At 34.7% G+C, this 25948-nt stretch overlaps 1 protein-coding gene across 11 annotated transcripts in view; it reads left to right on the forward strand.

Moving 5' to 3' along the window:
- DLG1 (discs large MAGUK scaffold protein 1) overlaps positions 1–25948 on the forward strand; it is a 288055-nt gene that overhangs the window by 159199 nt on the left and 102908 nt on the right. For 10 of the 11 annotated variants that reach the window (XM_059920818.1, XM_059920820.1, XM_059920821.1 and 7 more), the window contains 5 exons: positions 6310–6360; positions 8874–8998; positions 11025–11194; positions 12356–12492; positions 16275–16419. In XM_059920818.1, coding sequence (XP_059776801.1) covers positions 6310–6360; positions 8874–8998; positions 11025–11194; positions 12356–12492; positions 16275–16419 — 628 coding nt within the window. Of the gene's footprint in view, positions 1–6309; positions 6361–7527; positions 7627–8873; positions 8999–11024; positions 11195–12355; positions 12493–16274; positions 16420–25948 lie in introns of those variants that run through there. The other variant, XM_059920823.1, reaches the window with a different exon arrangement.

Genomic DNA, 25948 nt, shown 5'->3' on the forward strand with positions numbered 1-25948 from the left:
TTTTATCTTATTCCATTGATCTATGTTTCTGTTTTTGTGCCAGTACCATATTGTCTTGATTACTGTAGCTTTGTAGTATAGTCTGAAGTCAGGGAGTCTGATTTCTGCAGCTCTGTTTTTTTTCCCTCAAGACTGCTTTGGCTATTCGGGGTCTTTTGTGTCTCCATACAAATTTTAAGATTTTTTTGTCCTAGTTCCATAAAAAATGCCATTGGTAATTTGATAGGGATTGCATTGAATCTGTAGATTGCTTTGGGTAGTATAGTCACTTTCACAATATTGATTCTTCCAATCCACGAACATGGTATATCTCTCCATCTGTTGGTATCATCTTTAATTTCTTTCTTCAGTGTCTGATAGTTTTCTGCATACAGGTCTTTTGTCTCCCTAGGAAGGTTTATTCCTAGGTGTTTTATTCTTTTTGTTGCAATGATAAATGGGAGTGTTTCCTTAATTTCTCTTTCAGATTTTTCATCATTAGTGTATAGGAATGCAAGAGATTTCTGTGCATTAATTTTGTATCCTGCAACTTTACCAAATTCATTGATTAGCTCTAGTAGTTTTCTGGTGGCATCTTTAGGATTCTCTATGTATAGTATCATGTCATCTGCAAACAGTGACAGTTTTACTTCTTCTTTTCCAATTTGGATTCCTTTTATTTCTTTTTCTTCTCTGATTGCCATGGCTAGGATTTCCAAAACTATGTTGAATAATAACGGTGAGTGTGGACATCCTTGTCTTGTTCCTGATCTTAGAGAAAATGCTTTCAGTTTTTCACCATTGAGAATGATGTTTGCTGTGGTTTTGTCATATATGGTCTTTTTATGTTGAGTTATGTTCCCTCTATGCCCACCTTCTGGAGAGTTTTCATCATAAATGGGTGTTGAATTTTGTCAAAAGCTTTCTCTGCAGCTATTGAGATGATCATATGGTTTTTCTAATTCAGTTTGTTAATATGGTGTATCAGATCGATCGATTTGTGTATACTGAAGAATCCTTGCATCCCTGGGGTAAATCCCACCTGATCATGGTGTATGATCCTCTTAATGTGTTGTTGGATTCTGTTTGCTAGTATGTTGTTGAGGATTTTTGCATCTATATTCATCAGTGATATTGGTCTGTAATTTTCCTTTTTTGTAGTATCTTTGTCTGGTTTTGGTATCAGGGTGATGGTGGCCTCATAGAATGAGTTTGGGAGTGTTCCTTCCTCTGCAATTTTTTGGAAGAGTTTGAGAAGGATGGGTGTTAGCTCTTCTCTAAATGTTTGATAGAATTCACCTGAGAAGCCATCTCGTCTTGGACTTTTGTTTGTTGGAAGATTTTTAATCACAGTTTCAATTTCATTACTTGTGATTGGTCTGTTCATATTTTCTATTTCTTCCTGGTTCAGTCTTGGAAGGTTATACCTTTCTAAGAATTTGTCCATTTCTTCCAGGTTGTTCATTTTGTTGGCATAGAGTTGCTTGTAGTAGTCTCTTAGGATACTTTGTATTTCTGCAGTGTCTGTTGTAACTTCTCCTTTTTCATTTCTAATTTTATTGATTTGAGTCCTCTCCCTCTTTTTCTTGATGAGTCTGGCTAATGGTTTATCAATTTAGTTTATCTTCTCAAAGAACCAGCTTTTAGTTTTATTGACCTTTGCTATTGTCTTCTTTGTTTCTATTTCATTTATTTCTGCTCTGATCTTTATGATTTCTTTCCTTCTGCTAACTTTGGGTTTTGTTTGTTCTTCTTTCTCTAGTTCCTTTAGGTGTAAGGTTAGATTATTTATTTGAGATTTTTCTTGTTTCTTGAAGTAGGCTTGTATAGCTATAAACTTCCCTCTTAGAACTGCTTTCGCTGCATCCCATAGGTTTTGGATCATCGTGTTTTCATTGTCATTTTTCTCTAGGTATTTTTTGATTTCCTCTTTGATTTCTTCAGTGATATCTTGGTTATTCAGTAACGTATTGTTTAGCCTCCATGTGTTTGTGTTTTTTATGTTTTTTCCCCTGTAATTCATTTCTAATCTCATAGCGTTGTGGTCAGAAAAGATGCTTGATATGATTTCAGTTATCTTAAATTTACTGAGGCTTGATTTGTGACCCAAGATGCGATCTATCCTGGAGAATGTTCCATGCGCACTTGAGGAGAAAGTGTAATCTGCTGTTTTTGGGTGGAATGTCCTATAAATATCAATTAAATCTATCTGGTCTATTGTGTTATTTAAAGCTTCTCTTTCCTTATTAATTTTCTGTTTAGATGATCTGTCCATTGGTGTAAGTGAGGTGTTAAAGCCCCCCACTATTATTGTGTTACTGTCAATTTCCTCTTTTACAGCTGTTAGCAGTTGCCTTATGTATTGAGGTGCTCCTATGTTGGGTGCATATATATTTATAATTGTTATATCTTCTTCTTGGATTGATCCCTTGATTATTATGTAGTGTCCTTCCTTGTCTCTTGTAACATTCTTTATTTTAAAGTCTATTTTATCTGATATGAGTATACCTACTCCAGCTTTCTTTTGATTTCCATTTGCATGGAATATCTTTTTCCATGCCCTCACTTTCAGTCTGTATGTGTCCCTAGGTCTGAAGTGGGTCTCTTGTAGACAGCATATATATGGGTCTTGTTTTTGTATCCATTCAGCAAGCCTGTGTCTTTTGGTTGGAGCATTTAATCCATTCATGTTTAAGGTAATTATCGATATGTATGTTTCTATGACCATTTTCTTAATTGTTTTGGGTTTGTAGGTCCTTTTCTTCTGTTGTGTTTCCCACTTAGAGAAGTTCCTTTAACATTTGTTGTAGAGCTGGTTTGGTGGTGCTGAATTCTCTTAGCTTTTGCTTGTCTGTAAAGCTTTAGATTTCTCCATCGAATCTGAATGAGATCCTTGCCGGGTAGAGTAATCTTGGTTGTAGGTTCTTCCATTTCATCACTTTAAGTATATCATGCCACTCCCTTCTGTCTTGTAGAGTTTCTGCTGAGAAATCAGCTGTTATCCTTATGGGAGTTCCCTTGTATGTTATTTGTCATTTTTCCCTTGCTGCTTTCAATAATTTTTCTTTGTCTTTAATTTTTGTCAGTTTGATTACTACGTGTCTCGGCGTGTTTTTCCTTGGGTTTATCCTGTATGGGACTTGCTGCGTTTCCTGGACTTGCATGGCTATTTCCTTTCCCATGTTAGGGAAGTTTTCAACTATAATCTCTTAAAATATTTTCTTGGTTCCTTTCTCTCTCTCTTCTCCTTCTGGGACCCCTATAATGTGACTATTGTTGCGTTTAATGTTGTCCCAGAGGTCTCTTAGGCTGTCTTCATTTCTTTTCATTCTTTTTTCTTTGTTCTGCAGCAGTGAATTCCACCATTCTGTCTTCCAGGTCACTTATCCGTTCTTCTGCCTCAGTTATTCTGCTATTGATTCCTTCTAGTGTAGTTTTCATTTCAGTTACTGTATTGTTCATCTCTGTTTGTTTGTTCTTTAATTCTTCTAGGTCTTTGTTAAGCATTTCTTACATCTTCTCGATCTTTGCCTCCATTGTTTTTCCGAGGTCCTGGATCATCTTCACTATCATTATTCTGAATTCTTTTTCTGGAAGGTTGCCTATCTCTACTTCATTTAGTTGTTTTTCTGGGGATTTATCTTGTTCCTTCATCTGGTACATAGTCCTCTGCCTTTTCATCTTTTCTATCTTTCTGTGAATATGGTTTTTGTTCCACAGGCTGCAGGATTATAGTTCTTGCTTCTGCTGTCTGTCCTCTGGTGGATGAGGCTATCTAAGAGGCTTGTGCAGGTTTCCTGATGGGAGGGACTGGTGGTGGGTAGAGCTGGGAGTACCTACCTTTTGAGAAGGCTTAATGGTGAAAATCTCAAATTCCTTAAAGCAGAAGTCCATAAGCTCACAACACAAAAATTTATACTATATTACATATTAACACCAAAAGGACTGTGTAAGTATACTGACTTGGAAATATTTTCCAGAATAAAATTTCAGGCTAATAATAAATACACAAATGAACAAAAATAGAGCCCAGTATAGCAATTTGGGGATTTGGCCAAAGCCATGTGCCAAGGAAAATTTATTAACTTTAATGGGTGTTTTTAAAAATAGAAAAAGTAATAAGCATAAATGAATTGCACATTCAACTCAAGAAGCTTTAAAAAGGGCCTAAGGAAAGAGTAAAGAATTGATAAAAAAAAAAAAAGCAGAAAGTAATAGCATAGAATGTAATAAATCAGTGATGTTAAAAGTACTTCTTTGATAAAGACTGATAGACTTTTAGCAAGTCCGAGCACGAAAAAATACAGATGATACAAATAACCTTTAGAATAAGAAGAGTTGTATAGCTGCAGATACAGATTTTATATTTACTCATAAAAAAGAACTTCCAGTCAAGTTGGCAGGATATGCATATGTATAACCCTCCTGCACTCTATAGGCATATAAATCATAGATTTATATATATATATATATATATATATATATATATATATATATATATATATATACACATACATATTGTGTGTATGTATATATGTTTGTATATATATGTATGTGTATATGTGTGTGTATACACACATATGTATAACGTAATTTCAAAAACAAGAAGAAAATATCTTCAGTTGAAAAAGAAGATGCAACAAAGTAGCAATTGGGTTTGAATCCATTAGAACCGTAAGAATTAAGAACCCAAAAAAGTAGTAGAGATGAGTTTCAAAAATCCTCAGGAAAAAAAACCCTAGCTCCTGCATTGGACCTGAATTAGGGGTTGCTTTCTTATAGTATGGTGAAGAAAACAGTACCTTACATAGATTTCATTATTCTTTTGTTTCATTATACTATTGCTGTATAACAAACCACCCTGAAACTTAGTGGCTTTAAAAATAATTCATTATTTCTCATGATTTTCTGGGTTAACTGGATAGTTCTGTTTTACATGATCTTGGCTGGGGCACTGGAAAAGACTGGAAGATCCAAAATAGCCTCATTGACCATGGCTGGCAGTTAGTGCTAGTTGCTGGTTAGAGGTGCAGCTGAGGCTTTTGGCCAGGGGTCTTGATGCTCCTTCATTTGAATCTCCTCATAGGATCTTTGAACTTCCTCACATTATAGCTTCTGGATTCTAAGAAAGTGCATTCTAAGACAAAGGCAAACACTACAAGGCATCACGTGACCTAGATTCAAAAACCACAAAGCATTTGTGACACATTCTTTTTAACAGAGGTCATCTAGAACCTGCCTAGATCCGAGGGAAGGGGAAGTAGATAACATCTCTTGATGGTAGGATGGTTCAATCATATTGCAAAAGAGCACTTTGGATGGAAGATAGGATGCATCTAGAGATGAAGTTTATCACAATCCCTATTTGACTTATTAGATTGGGTATTTTGCCCAGCTTTGTATCACCAGAAATGTTAAAGCAATGATTTGAGTCCCAGCTAATCTGATTCCAAGGACTATTCACCCTTCACCAGTGGCCTTTGCTACGGGAATTACTTCTTCCAGGAGGAGATATGGAATAAATTAGAAGGAATGAGAGAAAGTGCTTGGTCTGGATGGTGTAAGCAAGAGTGTGAATGGTGAATCAAAGTTGGACATGAAATATGTAACTGAAATTTGACAGAGGAAGCAATAAAGTAACAGATGTGGAGGGAGGAACTTGCAGGATATGTAAAGGAAGGAGCATGTCATTCAAGTGTGATGGTATATAAGGCTCATGAAGAGGTGAGAAACGTGTTAGAATGAAGTTGAGTGATAGATTGGGGTCAGTTCATACAGAGCCTTGTATGAGAGTTTTTGAGAATTTTGGAGCAAGTATGTTATTATACATGGGCTCCATAAAGATCCATCTATGTAAAACACATTAGAATGATTTGAGCAATGGAGAATAGTAATCTAAGAGACTAGGTAGATTACACTTGCAGTAGTCCAGATGAGTTAACAAAGGCTTTTGAAGCAGGGTAATAGAAATGAAAATGAAGGGGTGATGGTTTTCAGGAAAAAATGAAATATTTAAGTCAGTAAGAATTGGCAGCTGATTAGATGTGTGGATCAAGGCAGAGAAGAGAGTCAAGAGTTCAGTAAGTATTAAAAGCTGAATGTACCCTTTCTGTATTTGAAAGTCACAATATCATGAGTGTCAACTCATTAATCACATTTCTACTGTTCCATTCCTTGAAAATCTTCCCTAAAACTGTTAAAATCAAGCTATATTATTTGATTACTATCACATTTAACAGGTTTTCATTAAGAAATCATGCAAAAATTATGTCTTGCCATTTTGAATTTCACACTCTAAATTTCTGTGCTACTTCTTTTTTCCCCCATTAGGTTAATGGCACTGATGCAGATTATGAATATGAAGAAATCACACTTGAAAGGGTAAAAACTATTAATTATCTTAAGTTTTTATGCATAAACCTGTTGCTTTAAACAACTCTTTAAATATACTGCTCTTTAATATAGGATCCAAGGAAGATCACCTTTTAGAACCATATAATATTAGTTTCTTTAATGAGTCCACATATAAAATTAGCCATGGCAGTTTCAGAACACGCTGCTTTTCTTTAATAACCTTTTTTTTAAAATAAACTTTTTATTTAACATAGTTTTAGATTTACAGAATAGTAGTACAGAGAGTTTCCATTTACCCTGGACTCAGTTTCACCTATTATTAACATCTTTGCATTACTAGAATACATTTTTTTCAACTAATGAATCAATAGTGATACATTATTATTAACTAAAGTCTGTACTTTATTTGGATTTCCTTACTTTTTATGTTTTTCTCTTCCAGGATCCCATCTGGAATACCACATTACATTTAGTTATGATGTCTCCTTGTGCTCCTCTAGACTGACAGTTTCTCAGATTTTTCTCAGTTTTAAATTTTATTATTTATCTTTCACATAATAAAATATTTATTTTAAATAAGTATTTAATATCCTAGTAATATGGTCATTGTATCAGTTTTGTTTCCCAGCAAGATAATAACCATAGATTTAATGGAAAAGACCTTATTGAAAACTTCTTATGCATTCCCCCAGTCAGAAAATAACTTAAGGATACAATTCAGATGTGTAAATTTTCTTGATGTATTTTCCCCTTAAGAATATCTGCATTCAGTTGATACTGTAGCAGTGCCACCTTGTCTGACCAGCATTTTTGGGAAATGAAGTGCTCTGCATAAGTGAATTTTCTAAGTAACTGAATGTCTGTATATTTAAAATCCTAGATAATTAGATTTGTTTATGTTTGAAGCCAGAATAAACTGAGTAGAAATAGACCTCAGAGGGATAATAGATTTTTATTGCCTATTTACCTAAATTTGGGCCACCTGTTCAAGTGACATGGATGACTGAGTCCTACAAGTAAATAGAGTATTAATGTATTGTACACATTTTAATGTGGCATTTTGTTGGTTTTTTCCCAGCTTTATTGAGATTTCTTGACATACAGTCCTAACTTTTTATCTTATTCATCTTTTCATCTTTTCCCAGTACCTTTTAAATTCCTTTATTTAGTCAGAACTGTACATTGTATGTTTCACTGATTAAAGAGCTTGAGTACCAGGAATTGGGGAGATGTTGTTAAAGTATACAAACTTGCAACTAGAAGATGAATAAGTTCCAGAGATCTAATGCACAGGTAGTGAATATAATCAACAATACTGTATTGTAATCTTCAGATTTGCTAAGAGACTAGATCTTAAATGTTCTCACCACAAAAAATAAATGGCAATTATGTGACCTCATAGAGGTGTTAGCTAAATAAAGCTAAGGTGGTAATCATATTGTACTATATAAATGTATCAAATCAACATGTTGTACACCTTAAACTTACACAAAGTTATTTGTAATTATATCTGAATTTTTTTAAAAGCAAATAAAAAAGAGAACTCGAATACCTGAGTAACTTGGTAGCCCCATACAACCTATTGATACTATTATTGATACTCTAGTAACTCTTGAAGAGTTTAGACTGAAAAATTTTTTTTATTAAAATAGAATTTTAGGACATGTCATAGTCTAGTGAAATTTTAAGCTATTTAATGCAAACAGTTTAGTAATAGATCCAGATATACCCACTTATTTGAGTTGCCTGAAAACCAAAGTTAGAACGTTCTTGCAAAAATAAACGTTTAATACCTTTGCTTAGATCAGTTTTGCTTTTTGTAGCAGTAGAACCCTTTCTTCAAAGAAAATATTATTCAGAAATCCAGTACGTAAATAAAATAAGAAGTAATGCTACTTTGGCAAAATTGACTGCTGTCAAGAAAGTACACCAATGTTAAGTTCTCCAGTTGGACTTTCAGTATTAAAAAATGCCTTTTGCTGGTCAGGTGTCTTGGTTAAACACATCAAGGATGATGGCAGTGTTACTTAGCTCATACAATTTGGTCATTTTAAAATAAGCTGATGGCAAAGTTAGCAGAAGAAAAGCACCACCCAGTACCCCTTTTTTAAAAAGGCTGAAATAATATATTGGTATTACCTACTCGGAAATAACAGCAGCAGAAGGATCACTGCATTGTTTTTCTCTTGGGAGCAATTTGCCTTACCAAACATGAGCAAGATGCAGTCTAAAAGAAAGAGACCTAATAGGGACACCTCTCCAAGGACAAACTGCACATAATTTTAAGGAAAGAATCGTAGACCAGACTCCAGAAGTACTCAGTACATCATCAGCCTCACCTTTTCAGCAGTAATACCTCTGAATTCATAGAGAAAAAAGAGCTTTCCTTATATTTCTTAATTTAAAATCATATTTCCTATACATATGCCTTTATGTGTGTGTTCCCTATGTTAGTACAGTTTCTAGGTCCTATAATGACGGGAACCTATCAATAAAGATAATTATTATTCAGTGTCAATTTTTTTCCCCTCTATCCCCAGGGAAATTCAGGGCTTGGTTTCAGCATTGCAGGAGGTACAGACAACCCACACATTGGAGATGACTCAAGTATTTTCATTACCAAAATAATTGCAGGGGGAGCAGCTGCCCAAGATGGAAGATTGCGGTATGTTTTGCACTTTATGTTGTGATACCAAATCTTCTTTGTATCTTTTTCTTGAGGCAAACTGAACAATGAATAAATACAAATGAACACTATCATAATAACTAACATAAGGTAGATGCTCAGATATCAAATGAATGAATGAGATAATTGTGCTTTAAGCATTTTCCCTGTTTTCAATTAGGAATTCAATTTTATCTTAGAAGTTAAGCATTTTGAATAATAAATTTGTTTAAATATTTCTGAGCAAATTTATAGAAATCATAGATTTCCTATTGTATGTTCAAATACCTTCACAAAATGTGTTATTTTCTGGGTGGGAAACATGTATACGCTTATTTAAGGTACAGGGAATCATATATATCTGAGTTGGTATCCCAGACCACAAAGAGTAGTAAAGATTATGCAAACTTTAAATAAATTAACCTATTTTCTAAATTGAATAAATGTAAGTAACATTGGTCTTTTGTTTAAATGTAGTGTTCCATTTCAGAAAATATCATTAGCATAGTTTGTTGTTTCCTTAGACCATAGATTGTGGCACTTTTCCTGTTGCCTTATTTGTTGCTTTTTATATATGGTGATGGTTTCCTAAAGTTTTAGGACTAAGGATTATATATGGTCTGTTAAAAACAGTATCTTATTTTAAGGCTATTCATGCCTTATACAGCTTTTCAGTTTCTAAACTTCTCACTGGATATGATAAGTGGTATATTAATGAAATTAGATATGAAATCAATAATTTGACTTTCATGTAAATGTAAATATTTACTTCCTGAGTCTGTTATTGGCCTCTTATTTGTGCTTCATGTGTGAAAATTAGTATGTTCCATTTGTTTCACTGGAGAACATACCTATAGTACTAACTCTAAGGTATCACTGTCTTTGGATATAGAATTTCTTTTCTCTAAAGAAAGTTAATTAGATATAGAAGTTTATCATGATCACTTTAAATGTTTTAATTGTTTTGTTCCCCGTCCCTGCCCAATTTGAGATGACCATCTTTTAATTTGTTTTCTTAATTGTTTTCTACATGAATACCATGCAGTTGAAACTGAGATTAGTTTATTTTTTGGTAAATCAATGAATTAGTCTCAATTTTGCCGCTCTGACCTTAAGCTAGTTATTCAGTCTGAGCCTCAGATTTTTTATGTTTGAATCACTGCTCTGTTAGTCATTATCAGGGTGGCCTTGGGAAAGTTATTTAAACTTTGTACCTCAGTTTTTCTATCTATAAAATGGGAATATAAATATGTATCTACCTTACAGATTGTTGTAAGGGTTAAAACACTAAAAGAAGTTCCTAGCGTGTGGTTAGTGCTAAATAAATATTTGCTGTTTTTCTAAAATATCTTAATTTCTACGCGTAATCATACAAATTACAACTGTTGGGACTTCCCTGGTGGCACAGTGGTTAGGAATCTGCCTGCCAATGCAGGGGACATGGGTTCGCTCCCTGGTCCGGGAAGATCCCACATGCTGCAGAGCAACTAAGCCCATGCACCACAACTACTGAGGCTGTGCTCTAGAGCCCGCGAGCCACAACTGTTGAGCCCATGCACCGCAACTGCTGAAGCCCACGCCCTCTAAGGCCCGTGTGCCGCAACTACTGAGCCCACATGCTGCAACCACTGAAGCCCACGTGCCTAGAGTCTGTGCTCCCCAACAAGAGACCGCCACCGCAATGAGAAGCCCATGCGTTGCAACAAAGAGTAGCCCCCACTCGCCGCAACTAGAGAAAGCCCGCGTGCAGCAACGAAGACCCAGATGCAGCCAAAAACAAAAAAAAAATTATAGCTGTCATTATTATTTAATATTTTTGTATAATGATCTATTATTTGCACTGTTTCCTTTGCTGGCCCTTGGAAAATGTTTGTATTTATATGAGTTTTTGATACATTGGAATTTAACATGCAGTGTCTTATAAATAATTCTAGTAAATAATTCTCTAGTCAAGAAAAGAAAACTGGCTAAGAGAAAAATTGATATTAAATTTTTAATATTTAATTTTTAATTTTTTTTTCCTCAGGGTCAATGACTGTATATTGCGAGTAAATGAAGTAGATGTTCGTGATGTGACACATAGCAAAGCAGTAGAAGCATTGAAAGAAGCGGGATCTATTGTACGCTTGTACGTAAAAAGACGGAAACCAGTATCAGAAAAAATAATGGAAATAAAGCTCATTAAAGGTCCTAAAGGTATGAAATAAATCAAACAAAGACAAATTATTACGTAAGAAATCTCTAAGTGAAATGTAACTATGAAGTTATTTATGACACACATTCTAAGATTAACAGTGCTGGTAATCTACAGAACTTAGTGAATTTTTAGAATTTCTGTGTCATTTCTACTGATTTTTGTCTTAAGGAGAATACTGTGCAAACATTTTGCAGTCATGTGTAGTGTTGATATTAACTTGTAATCATTAATCTACAAAGTGCATAAAATGCAGATACACAGGCTAAGAGAAGAAAATATTTATGATCATGTCATTAGTAGTTACATCTGCAATGAAGACTGTTAGGATGTGATCTGAATTTTGAAAACATGAATGGGATTGAGGATAAATGGAAATATTGATTCTAATTTGTGGCTTCATGGAAAAATGCATAGAGAGCTACAGGTTTGGCGTTAAAGCTATGGGATTTATGAATTATTGAAGTTCCTTAAAATTAATTCATAGACTAGTGAAAAGAGAAGCATCTGCATTTCTGAAGCTGTTAGTTCTGCCCACCACCAATTTTTTTTTCTCAGTTTTAATCTTGTGGAAGTGTTAAAAGTGTTAGTAAGAAGTGCAATTATGATGGAAACAAAAGTGAAGCAATTTTACACCATCTCTTTGAACTAACAAACAAATGCATTTTACAAAGACACTTTAAGAAGTAACCTGGGTGGGGGTGGGGGTGGGGGTGGGCTTCCCTGGTGGTCCAGCGGCTAAAGACTCCATGCTCCCAATGCAGGGGGCCCGGGTTCGATCCCTGGTCAGGGAACTAGACCCCGCATGCCACAACTAAAGGAGCCTGCATGCCGCAGCTAAAAGATCCCGCACAGCACAACAAAGATCCTGTGTGCCGCAACTAAGACCTGGCACAGCCAATTAAATAAATGAATAAATAAATAATTTTTTTTTTTTTAAAGTAACCTGGGGGTAAAAAGGTACTCATTTGTAACTATAGGAGCACTTACATTTGTAATTGCCCCTGATTACAGAATACTTAGGATTTTTAAAATAGGTAAATAGATTATTTTCTATTTTAAAAAACATTAGTTTGGTGAAATTATCACCTTCTAGTTTTCAGTCATTTGGACTTAAGTTTACATATATTGGTGAAATTCTAAAACTAGTGTTTTCCATACAGGTCTTGGGTTCAGCATTGCTGGAGGTGTTGGAAATCAGCATATTCCTGGGGATAATAGCATCTATGTAACCAAAATAATTGAAGGAGGTGCAGCACATAAAGATGGTAAACTTCAGATTGGAGATAAACTTTTAGCAGTAAGTATAAGAAATCCATTGTTTTAAAAATCACTTTGATGTCTTTTTTTTTCTGACAGACTGAATTTCTACATGCCAAAAATGTTTAAATGATATTTACATGATTTACATGAGTGAATACTAGCCTTGCTTTAGTCAAAACCTGAAAAATGATTCTTTATTTGCCATTACCATTTCCTCTACTAGCTCCCTTCTCTTTTTCTTTCATTCTGCTTAGGGGCTTGGATGCACAGAATTGTTTAGTCGTAATCCTTAGGTTCGTAACATCATCATCCTTTGTTCATGTGTGACCTTCTTTTTCCCTTTCTTACTTTAATTAATTAATCAATTATTTTATTTATAATATAGTAAAAACTGCTAGTCATTACCCAACCCAAGAACTAGAATATCATCAATTTGTGTTCCTCATTCCTTTGTTTTTTAAAGAATGCTTAATCACATACATATTCCTAAATATTTTGTTTAGTAGTGTTTGTTTTGAAAAAATTTTAAAGGCTGTTGTGCTGTATATAGTCTTTTTTAATACTTTTCTCACTCAATATTGTTTTACTGAGACTTATCCATATTGTTGCCTAGAACTGAGATTTATTCATTTACCCTCTTCATAATATTCTATTCTGGGACTATAGACTGTATCACAATTTATTTATCCAATCTTCATCAATAACTGTCTTAGTTCATGTTCCCTAGAAAAACAAAACCTGAAGAAAAGCTACTCTGCTAAGGTATTATTGGGAGGTATAACTTCAGAGAAGCTAGAGTGAGTGAAAATGACAAGTGAGGCAGAGAATGAGGGAAAGCCAATACAACATATTTGTTTCTGAGCTGGCTATAATTTCATAAGAAAATGTAGCTGATTGCTTGTCATGTAGGACAGTCTCCCAGGCAGGCAATGTGGAACTGCTAAACCTTAGATCCAGCCATCAAGGGAAAAGAAAGGATTTTATCTACTGACCCCTTTTAGTCTCTTGTCTCTTGTTAGTTAGAGTCTACCCCCACGGGGGTTAACTGTCCTAGAGGTCTCGACTGTGTTACCCAGCCCCTCTGGACAAATGCTAGGAAAGCCAGTTCCCACACTCTGGCACAGCACTTCCCCTGAACCCAGAAGTCATGAGAAGAGCTAGAGCCTCATGGTCTAGACAGGTCAGATATGGTCTTCTAATATGTTACAGCTCTCACTATGTGGAACACGTCAGCCATACCCAAGCCCAGCCTTTACTCCAGAAAAGGTTGAAAGAGCTCATAATGGTAGGGGACAATATGAGAGTAGCAGTAGCTAGGACTCTCCCCTAAGCAAGCAGCCAAGGCCTAGTGGACAGGTAGGCTCAAGTGAATCTGAAAAGGCATACAAACAAAGTCTGGTATAGTGGTGATTTGCTCTATCTGCTATTTATTTATTTGCCCTTTTTTAATAGTTCTGCTAGGAAGAGCAACTAATTATTTTTGAGTTAATGATAGGGAGGAGGAAGGAACTGTCCTTCAACTGCTTCTCTCTAACTTATCCTCTCACAACTATGACTTGCCGCTCTTTCCCCCAAGCTACAACCAACACTCTCTCGTCATCGCATACACCCCCCCCCCACCAACACACACCAGTTCCAAACAACCTTCTTTCTCCACTACGTTTCTCCTTTTATTTTTAGTTTCTTAGATACTGTGTCTTCTTTATCCTTCCAGAATCAATTTTAGGGGTAGGGAGCCAGAAATTCATGCTGATTTACCGTTTAGGGAGGCTTTTGTTGCCATAATTCCACTGAAATTATTCAGTTCTTAACTCTCACCTTAATTGATGTATCAGGCATTTGACACACCTTCTTCCTTCTTAAAACACTCTTTCCAGTTTGCCTGATAGTCACCCTCTATCTTGCTATTCCTCTTATCTCACCAGCCATTCCTTCTCATTCTCCTTTTTGGTGCATCTTCTCCCTAACCTCTAAACATTGAAGTGATCCAGGACTCAATACTTGAACATATTCTCTTCTCTCATTGATAGGTAGTCAAATAACTTACTGGGTCTTATTGTACATGATAATAATAAGTATTGTTTTCTGAACTTCAGTCTCCTTCTCTGTGTCTCAAGAGTCATCTCAAATATAATATACAGTTGGCTCTTTGTGTCCATGGGTTCCACATCTGTGGATTCAACCAACTGAAGATCGAAAATATTTGGTGGAAAAAAATTCCAGAAAGTTCCCAAAAGGCAAAAATTGAATTTACATGGCATTTATATTATATTAGGTATTATAAGTGATCTAAAGATGATTTAAAGTATAAGGGAGGGTGTGCATAGCTTATATGCAAATACTACGCCATTTTACATAAGGAACTTGAGAATCTGCAAATTTTTTTATCCTCGAGGAGGGTAATGGGGGGTAGTGGGGTTATAGAATCATTCCCCCACAGATACCGAAGTACAACTGTATCTAAAAATGAACTTTCAAATCACGGCAACCCACCCCCACCCTGCCCCCCAAGATTCTGCTTTTTGCATAATTTTCACATCTCATTAAATGGGAACTTTATCCTTCTAATTTCCCCAAGTCTAAAACTTTAGGATCATTCTCTTTCTTTCCCACTCCACATTGAATCCCTCAGCACATCTTGTCAGCTCTTTTATCAGTTATCTAATGCTGTATAAGAAAAAACAAAAATCAGTGGCTAAAATGACAACAATTATTTATTTACTTACACTTCTGCAATTTGGGTAGGTTTGGCCAGGACAGCCTGTCTTTATTCCATATAATGTCTACTGGGGTGGCTCAACTAGGCCCAGGGGTCCACCTCCAAGTTGGGTCACATATAGTGGACCGGTTGGTTTTGGCTGTCATATAGGAACTCAACTGGGGCTGTTAGCCAGGTATTCAATTTTCCAGTGGGCTGTGCACATGGCTAACTTGAGCTTCTCACAAAATGGTGGCCAGGTTCCAAGAGGGACATGCCAGAGTGAGCTTTCCAAGAAGACAGCTCTAATGTGTGGCATTTATTAATCCTCTCTTTGCATCACAGTTACTAATGTCTCATTTCAGGCCATCAGAAGAACAGTATACCACAGCTGTGTATTTCAAAATGCAGCAAGTCCTCACTGTACACAGTAGGGTGGGACCATAAAAATGACCATGCAGTTGAAATCCTGCGAAGCATTATTTGTAATCAGTGGGGAAAGTCAGGATTGTTCTGTGACCTTTAGAAGTTTTCATCAAAACATTTAAAAGTTTCCTGCAGTCGATTATAAAGTCACATATTAGGGAAATGGAAAATATACTAAAATGAACATTTGTTTAGTGCACTGTAATTTAAAACACTAGAAACATTTATAGTGTTTTATTTCTTTTAAAAAAAAAATGTTTACCAAAAAGAGGAGCAGTCTAAACCTAATGCTAGCAGAAGAGAAAGGATTAGAACAGAAATTAACAACATAGGAAATAGGACAACCATGTTGTCTATGTTGGTAGAGAAGATCAACAAAACCAAAACTTGGGTCTTAGGAAAGATCAGCAAAATTGACAAACCTTTAGCTAGACTGACCAAGAAAAAAAAAAAAAATGACTCACATTTCTAAAAGTAGCAATGAGAGAGAGAACATAAGGGAATACTTTTATTTATGAATAACTCTATACCAACACATTAGATAACTTAGATCAAATGGGCAAAGTTCTAGAAAGACACAAACTACCACTCCTATTCAACATTGTACCGAAGATTCTACCCAGAGCAATAAGGGGGGAAAAAAATGACATTCCAAGTGGGAAGGAAGAAGTAAAACTTTTGGGATTTTCTTTTAGGTGAATAGTGTGTGTTTAGAAGAAGTTACTCATGAAGAAGCAGTAACTGCCTTAAAGAACACATCTGATTTTGTTTTTTTGAAAGTGGCAAAACCCACAAGTATGTATATGAATGATGGCTATGCACCACCTGATATCACCAACTGTAAGTCTGTTTGCTTAAATCTTGTTTCCTTAGATGTGATGTATTTTAATGACGGTTCCCAATATAAAGTTTGAACATTATACAAATATTTTTAAAAGAACTATAAAGCATTTTAACCTAATCATTTTAAAAACCAATTTTAAGTCAGAATCTTCATAATAATAAGTGGAGATGGCTTTTTCACCTTTTCACCTGTAATTTCATAGCAGTAATTACTTTTAACATTTAAGGCATTCATTCTCAAACTTTTATATAAGTAACAGTCACCAAAGATATTTGCAAGTAATGTGGCTTCCTGTTTTGTTCTAATAATTTTTGGGTGGAGCACAGAAATATACTTTAACAAGCAATTAATTCTTTTAACAAGCAGGGCAATTCTGATGTTTCTGATGCTGCTGGTTCATGGGCTGCACTTTGAGAAACAGTAACTTAAAATATTTGTAAAACTTGGGCTTTTCTATACTCTCAACTGTGTGAGCACAGATAATATCTTTGTACTTCAAGCTCTTAGTATATCACCTAACTCTGTTCGTGCACAGTACAATTGTATTGCCTAGAAAAGAAATGCAATGAAAGTACTTAGGTAATTTTAAGTTTCCTATTTGATTTTCTTTTTTAACGTACAAGCCGAGATGAGATTTAAATATATTCTTAATGTGTTCATGTTGGTTGAAAACTGAAAGTTTTATTTGTTTGGTATGTTGAGTCAATACTAGAATCATCCATGTGTAATAAAGATCATAAATGTACTCTATAATCTGCTTTTCCAAGTTTTCCTTTTTTAAATTGTAGAATTTTAAAGATATTTGTGATTTTGTAAGTGGCAATGTTTCCAGTTTTAAAATGTCAAAGTTCATTACAATGATTAATCATTAGAAGCTAAATACAAATTATATTTTAAAGTGTATATACTGTCCTCCAGTGATGCATCTTCATTATCTGCTCATTGATTCATTAATTACTCAAGTATAACTGAATTATTTTCTTAACAGTATTCAGTCTTTTTAATGGACAGAGATGATGTCTTATACATCATTTGTGTCAGAAAAGAACTTTACTACTTGTTTAAAATTCCATATATTTGGTCTTTCACAGAAGCTTTAAATAAGGGCTTGATGTATTTGTATTTGTTATTAGGAGATGCAAATTCAATGATAAGCTCTTTTATTCACCAATTTAAATATTAATCTTATTTATTATGCTGCTTTATCTGTTCAAGACAGCTATGTCCCAGTTGTTCCACAGATTGAGAATTGGCATCCTGATTATGGCCAAATATACAAATAGCCAGGCTGCTTCTTAAAAATATGTTGAACTGGAAAAAATGTTACTTTTTATTGAATAATCTCTTTTTATATAAGATAATATGACATTTAAAAAATGGGAGAGCTAGTCCTAAAGAGTAGTAAATAATGATTAATTGTTTTCCCTATAGGCATATGTAGGATATTTCGTCCCTTTTTTTCCATCTGTTATTAAACTAATAGAATATTATGAAAAAGTTGAAGTTTACCTTGCTAGTTCAACTTCTGTTTCTCTTCTTATGAATTTTGTTGTACACTTTCAGTCCTTGCTCATACTATAGACGCAATTCATAAGTAACTTATTATGTGTGTTTTAAAAAGCATTTGTATTTGAAAACTTTTTACATAAATGATTTTTACCTGTCAGCTCTTGTGAAGCCCTTGCCATCAGACTATTCAACTTACCTGCCTGTCCCTTATGTTGTTAGTCATGTAGTTTCCTCCTCATCAATCTGGCTTTAGTCACTGAAGATTTTAGTGTCGGGCCCATTGTCCTTTGATACACATTCACATTGTCATTCTTAGTGATGTCCAGCCAAAATGCACACTGATTCATTCAACAACCTGGCTTCTTTGTTGATCTCTTTCTTTCTAGCTCTCCTGCCCTCCACTCCAACTCAGATACTTGCTTCCAAGACAGTAATTTAGATCTTATCATCGTCAGTACCTTCACCACCTCCAAAATCTTGATTTAAATCATCCCATTCTCTGACTACATCCATCAGTTTATTTACTCCTGTTCTAACAATTCAAACTCATTTTGACCTTCAATCATTTGACACCATTACTTGGTTGTCCCCTTGTGTTTCTACTTGTCTACTTTTTTTTAACTTAGCCTCCTTGGTTTGTTGTGATATTCACTTCGTTGCATATATCTTCTACTTTCTTGCCCTCTCCATCTTTACTGGCAGAATCCCAACCCTGGTTCAACCTGCTGTCTTCATCCATTCCTGCTCCCTAAAAAGCAGAACATGCCTGGAGAAAAGCACAGAATTGTAGTTTAAGTTATGACTGTAAATCTCAGATGGGGTCACACTCTTATAGCTGTAATCCACATATGGATAATAGCCAAAATATGGTACCCAGGAATAAAAGGAGGTTTATTACTGAAAAAAAAAAAAAAAAAAGTTCATCGGATCTAATAGAGAACATAGTTTCTTTGATGATATTAAAATTCTCATGCTTTTGCATTTATATATCTTTTCACTTTCAATTTATATTCTCTTCAGGTGGAAGGCCTTGTTAAACTTCTGATTTGGCCACTGCTCTCTTCCTGCTTTTACTTTAAGCTCTTCCACTTGGCTTCTTTCCTAAACTTTGGAGGGTTTGGGTCATTAATCTTGATATCTAAGGACAATAATTTAGCCTCCCTTGTTTTGTAGTTCTCTGAGGAATCTTTTTACTTAGGATTTGGGGTATAGGAAATAGCACTGTTTTAACTAATCATTCTTTAGGCAGTCATTTCTTTGACAGGAACATTAATTTTTAGTTCCTGCCGTATGAGATACTATGCCTTACATGTGAGAATGACTCCTTCAGAAAAGGTCCATTGAATAAAGGCACAGTCTGGATATGGTAGGGAAAAGGTACATTTTCTGGCTTGAGCAGTTGACTGAATTTCTTGTCCAGTTGGGTTTTTTTGTTTGTTTGTTTCAGCCAAACTTGATAATGCAGCAAAGAAATTTGAGTAAAAATTCAGTAAACTCTGGACTTTAAATGGCCAGTGATTATAATGGTTCACATGCATGTCTGTTGCTTTAGGGCAACATGCTGGTTCCCTTGAAAATCAACAGATATTCTTACATATCACCCAAGAAAGACTTTGGACTTCAGAAGAGCCATTGGTAGAAAATCCTTTGCCTCAAATGCAGAAGAGTGTCTTATACATGAATTGGACGGGAAGAAATTGCTATTGGAGACTGCAAACATATAAAATCAAAGATGGCTCTGGACTTCTAAGCCCTATACTATTAATAGACATTATAGACTTTTTCCTTTTTGTATGATTACAGAAAGAGATGTATAGATGCTGTCTCCCTTTGATAGCACATAATTGTTTCCAGTACACCATACTTCCAGTCACTACCTACTGTCTTTCACGCAGGTTACTTCACTCATATATGTAACCTATCTGGCCACTATAGTAATTTGAAGTAATGATCCTTGCATTTTTGTTTTCCCAGTGGGTGTTATAATGCTTTGTGCATAGAAGGCACTCGGTAATGTAGTGAAAGAAGAGATTCATGGTTAAATAATAAATATTACAGCTAGATTTCGAAATGCCTAGTAACTCTATCATAGTTAATACCTCAAGAAAGTTAAATATTGTTTCTGTGTGTTTTGATAATAATGCACATAATTCAGATGTGTTGTGCTTTTGGAAGTTACAACTGAAATGTGTTGCTTACCTGGGTCAGGAATAGCTTTATAATTTTCTGTTCTTAGGTCTCACTAGAATTACAGTCAATGAACTATAGTGATGTTTTTTATTATTGAAATGAACCAATAATGTTTGCTTATTTTTTATTCCTGTTTTTTACCAGGTTTCCATTCTTTTATGGTGCATTAAAAAGAATAATTATAAATTGGGTTGACAGATATGAGCTGGTGTCAGGGCACGTTCTTTTTTTTTTTTAATAGACTTTATATTTTAGAGCAATTTTAGGTTCACAGAAATATTAAGCAAAGGTACAGAAATGTCCCACCTGCATAGCCTCTCCTATTACCAACATCTACCAGAGTGGTACATTTGTTACAATTGATGACCCTACATTGCCACATCATTATCCAAAGCCCATAGTATACATTAGGGTTCACTCTTAATGTTGTACATTCTATGGGTTTGGACAAATGTATAATGACATGTACCCACTATCAGTATCATACAGAGTAGCTTCATTGCCCTAAAAATCCTGTGCACTGCCTATTCATCCCTCCTTCCCCTCTAACCTCTGGCATCCACTGATCATTTTACTGCCTCCATAGTTTTGCCTTTTCCGGACTGTCATGTAGTTGGAACCATACAGTATGTAGCCTTTTAAAATCTTAACTTTTTACACCTAAAACTAACACAACATTGTAAATCAACTGTACTCCAATAAAAATTAAAAACAAAAAACAAATATGTCATATTTTACTTTTCATAAAATACATTTTAGATAATTTGATTAACATTTCCAATTTACCTGAAACTCACAAAATGGCATTGAATATATCACATATGTCCAATTGAAATACCCAAATTACACCAAAAAGCCTCAAACTCCTTAAAAACAATTAAAATAATTAATTAAGCCCTCTGCTGATTTTGTCAAATTTGAGATAACAATTCAGTAAATATATTAAAATATAGCATAGGCTAAAATTTTCCACAAACTTTTGAATTAAAGAAGGCCTAGATGTTTGAAAAAAACAAACAAACCTTCTTTCATGTAGTAATGTGCATGAGTTTTTAACTCCTTTGGGTAAATAACCAAGGACTGCAATTGCTGGATCGTATGGTATGAATATGTTTAGTTTTATAAGAAACAGCCAAATTGTCTTCCGAAGTGGCGGTACCATTTTGCTTTCCCACCAACAATGTATGAAAGTTCCTGTTACTCCACATCCTCACAAGCATTTTGTGTTATCAGTGTTGTGGTTTTTAGCCATTCTAATAGTTATTCAGCAGTATCACATTGATTTAATAAGCATTTCCTTGATGACATATGATAAGGAGTATCTGTTCATATGCTTATTTGCCATCTGTATATCTTTTCTGGTGAGGTGTCTGTTAAGAGCCTTTGGCACATTTTTAAATTGGATTGTTTATTGTCTTGTTGAGTTTAAGAGCTCTTTGCATATTTTGGCTAAAGTTCATTATCACATATATTTTTTGCAGATATTTTCTCCCAGGCTGTGGCTTGTCTTTTCATTCACTAGACAGTGTCTTTCACAGAGCAGAAATGTTTAATTTTAATGAGGTCTATCTTGTCAGTTTTCTTTCATGGATCTTGCCTTTGGTGTTGTATCTAAAAAACCATTGCCAAACCCAAGATCATCAAGATGTTCTCCTGTGTTATCTTCTAGAATTTTTATAGTTTGGGGTTTTACTATGTCTGTGATCCATTTTGAGTTAATTTTCACATGGTTTATATCTAGATTCTTTTTTTTTTTTTTTTTGCATGTGGATGTCCAGTTGTTCTAATAACATCTGTTGAAAAGACTGCCTTTGCTCCTTTATCAATGATCAGTTGCCTATATATGAGTCTATTTCTAGATTCTCTGTTATGTTCCATTGATCTAATATTTTCCTTTTCTTTTGCCAATATCACACTGTCTTGATTACTGTAGCTTTTTAGGAGGTCTTGAACTCAGGTAGTATCAGCCCTCCAACTTTGTTCTGCTTCATTATTGGGTTGTCTATTCTAGGTGTTTTGCCTCTCGATATAAACTCTACAATCAGTTTGACAATATCCACAAAATAACTTACTGGTATTTTGATTGGGATTGCATTGAATCTGTATATCAAGTCGAGAAGAACTAATATCTTGACAGTATTGAGGCTTCCTATCCATGAACATAGTCTCTCTCTCGATTTATTTAGTTCTTCTTTGATATCTTTCATCAGAGTTTTGTAGTTTTGCTCACGTAGATCGTTAGATTTATACCTAAGTATATCATTTTAGGGGATGCTAATGTAAATGGTAGTGTGTTTTTAATTTCAAATTTCACTTGTTCATTGCTGGTACACAGGAAAGCAGTCAACTTTATATATTAACCTTGTATCTTGCAACCTTGCTATAATTGCTTATTAGTTCCATGAGTTTTTTTGTCAGTTCTTTCAGATTTTCTACATAGACAATCATGACATCTACAAAGACAGTTTTATTACTTCTTTCTCAATCTACATACCTTTTGTTTTCTTTTCCTATGTTAATGCATTAACTAAGACATCCTTCACTTGCTCCTAATTTTAGTGGTAAAGCTTCAAGCTCCTCACCATTAAGTATTGTTAGCTGTAGGATTTTTGTAGAGTATTCTTGATCAGGTTGACAATACTCCCCACTATTCCTAGTTAACTGAGAGATTTTCTTATAAATTGATATTTTGGATTTTATCAAATGCTTTTTCTTCATCTATTGATATGATTATGTGACTTTTCTTTAACCTGTTGTTGTGATGGATCATATTGTTTTTTGAATGTTGAACCAGCCTTGCATACCTGGGATAAATCCCAGATGCTTGTGGTATATAATTCTTTTTATATATTGTTGGATTTGATTTGCTAATATCTTGTTGAAGCTTTTTCCATTTATGTTCATGAGCGATGTTGTTCTAGAGGGTTTTTTTCTTATGATTTCTTTGTCTGGTTTTGTTAGGATAATGCTGGCCTCATAGAATGAGTTAAGAAGTATTCCCTTGGCTTCTGTCTGCTGGAAGAAGTTATAGAGAATTGGTGTAATTCCTTTCTTAAAAGTTTGGTAGAACTCACCACTGAAGGTTATCATTATTGATTCAATTTCTTTGATAGATATAGGCTTGTTCAAATTGCCTGTTTCTTTTTTGTGAGTTTTGGCAGATTGTGTCTTTCAAGGAATTGGTCCGTTTCATCTAGGTTATCAAATCTGCAGGCATAGAGTTCTTCATAGTACTTACTATTCTTTTAATTGCCATGGAATCTGTAGTGATGTGCCCTCTTTCATTTCTGTCTTCTCTCTTTTTTTCTTAGTTAGCCTGGCTGGAGGCTTATTGATTTTATTGATCTTTTCAAAGAACCAACTTTTGGTTTTATTGATTTTTTTAATCTGTTGATTTCCTGTTTTATTTATTTATTTTTAATTTATTTATTTTATTTATTTATTTTTGGCTGCGTCGGGTCTTCCTTGCTGCACGCAGGCTTTCTCTAGTTGCAGCGAGCAGGGGCTACTCTTTGTTGCAGTGCGTGAGCTTCTCATTGCGGTGGCTTCTCGTTGCAGAGCTCGGGATCTAAGCACGTGGGCTTCAGTAGTTGTGGCACGCAGGCTTTAGAGCCCAGGCTCAGTAGTTGTGGTGCACAGGCTTCATTGCTCCACGGCATGTGGGATCTTCCTGGTCCAGGGCTCAAACCCATGTCCCCTGCATTGGCAGGTGGATTCTTAACCACTGCGCCACCAGGAAAGCCCAGATTTCCTGTTTTTAATTTCATTTGATTTCTGCTCTAATTTTTTATTATTTTTTTCCTTCTGCTTACTTTGAATTTAATTTACTCTTCTCTTTCTAGTTTTATCAAGTGTAAGCTAAGATGATTCATTTTAGATCTTTCTTTTTTTTTCTAATATATGCATTCAATACTATAAATTTCCCTCTAAGCACTGCTTTTGCTGTATCCCACAGATTTTGATAGGTTGTGTTTTCATTTTCATTTAGTTCAAAACATTTTTTTAATTTCTCCGGAGATTCTTCTTTGACCTAAGCGTTATTTAGGAGTGTGTTTGTGTTATTTAATCACCATGTATTGGGGGATTTTTAGCTATCATATTGTTATTGATTTCTAGTTTAATTTCACTGTGGTCTGAGAACGGACATTGTATGATTTCTATGTTTTTTTAATTTGTTAAGGTTTAATTTGTTAAGTGCTATGTTTCATAGCCCAGAACATGGTCTATCTTGGTGAATGTTATGTGGGAGCTTAAGAAAAATATGTGTTCTGCTGTTGTTGGATGAAGTAGTCTATAGGTGTCCATCATATCCAATTGATTAGTGATGTTACTGAGTTCAGCTATATCCTTCCTGATTTTCTGCCTGCTATATTTGTTCATTTCTGATAAAGAGGTGTGGATTAATCTATTTCTCCTTTCAGTTCTATCTGTTTCGGCCTCACATAGTTTGACACTTTGTTGTTAGGTGTTAAAGATTATTATGTCTTCTTGGAGAATTGATCACTTTATCATTAAGAAATGCCTTTCTTTAACCCAGATAATTTTCCTTACTTTGAAGTCTTCTCTGTCTGAAATTAATATAGCTACTCCTGCTTTCTTTTGATTAGTGTTAGCATGGTATATCTTTCTCCATCCTTTTACTTTTAATATATAGACCTTTATATTTAAATTGGCTGTCTTGTAGACAGTATATCTTGGGTCTTGGTTTCTTGACCCACTCTGACAGTATCTGTCTTTGAATTGGTGCATTTAGGGCATTGATGTTCTAAGTGATTATTGATATAGTTGGATTAATGTCTGTGATATTTGCTACTCTTTTCTGTTTGTTGCCCTGTTCTTTGCTCCTGTATTTGTCATCCATTTTTTTCCTGCCTTTTATGGTTTTTAATTAAGCATTTTGCGTGATTCTATTTTCTCTCCTTTCTAAGTGTATTAGTTACATTCTCTTTTACTTTTTTTTAGTGGTTGCCCTAGAGTTTGCAATATACATGTATAGTAATCTAATTCCACTTTGAGGTAACACTGTACAGCTTTACGGGTAGTGTGAGTTCCTTATAATAACAAAATAATCCTAATTCCTCCCTCCCATCCCTTGTATCATTGCTGGCATTCATTTCATTTATACATAAACATATATACAGACATAGTCGAATACAGTATTGCTATTGTTTTGAACAAAGTGTTATTTGTTAGATCAATCAGGAATAAGAAAAATGAGTTTTATTTTACCTTTGCTTATTCCTTCATCAGTGCTCTTCCTTTCTTTCTGTGTAACTGAGTTTCTGACCTACTAACTTCCCTTCTCTCTAAAGAACTTCTTTTAACATTTCAAAAGGCAGATCTACTAGCAATAAATATTCCCTCAATTTTTGTTTGTTTAAGGAAGTCTTTATTCTTCACTTCTGAAGGATAATTTCACAGGTGGGTTTTTTCTCTTAACACTCCACTGTCTTGCTTGAATGGTTTCTGAGGAGAAGTCATATGTAATTCTTACCTTGCACCTCTATCAGTAAGGTGAGGTTTTTTTCCCATGACTTTTTTTAGGGCTTTTCTTCCTTTTTTTTTTTTCCTGTAGTTTGAAAAAGATATGCCTAGGTGTAACTTTTCTTTGCATTTAACCTGCTTAGTGTTCTCTGAGCTTCCTAGATCTATGGTTTGGTGTCTGACATTAATTGGAGGAAATTCTCATCATTATTGTTTCAGAGATTTCTTCTATTCCTTTCTCTCCTTTTTCTCCTTTTGGTATTCCCATTACATATATGTTACACCTTTTGTAGTTCTACCACTGTTCTTGGATATTCTGTTCTGGTTTTTTTCCCCCCAGCC

Source organism: Balaenoptera ricei, chromosome 4 (assembly GCF_028023285.1).
Source record: "Balaenoptera ricei isolate mBalRic1 chromosome 4, mBalRic1.hap2, whole genome shotgun sequence".
NCBI lineage: Eukaryota > Metazoa > Chordata > Mammalia > Artiodactyla > Balaenopteridae > Balaenoptera > Balaenoptera ricei.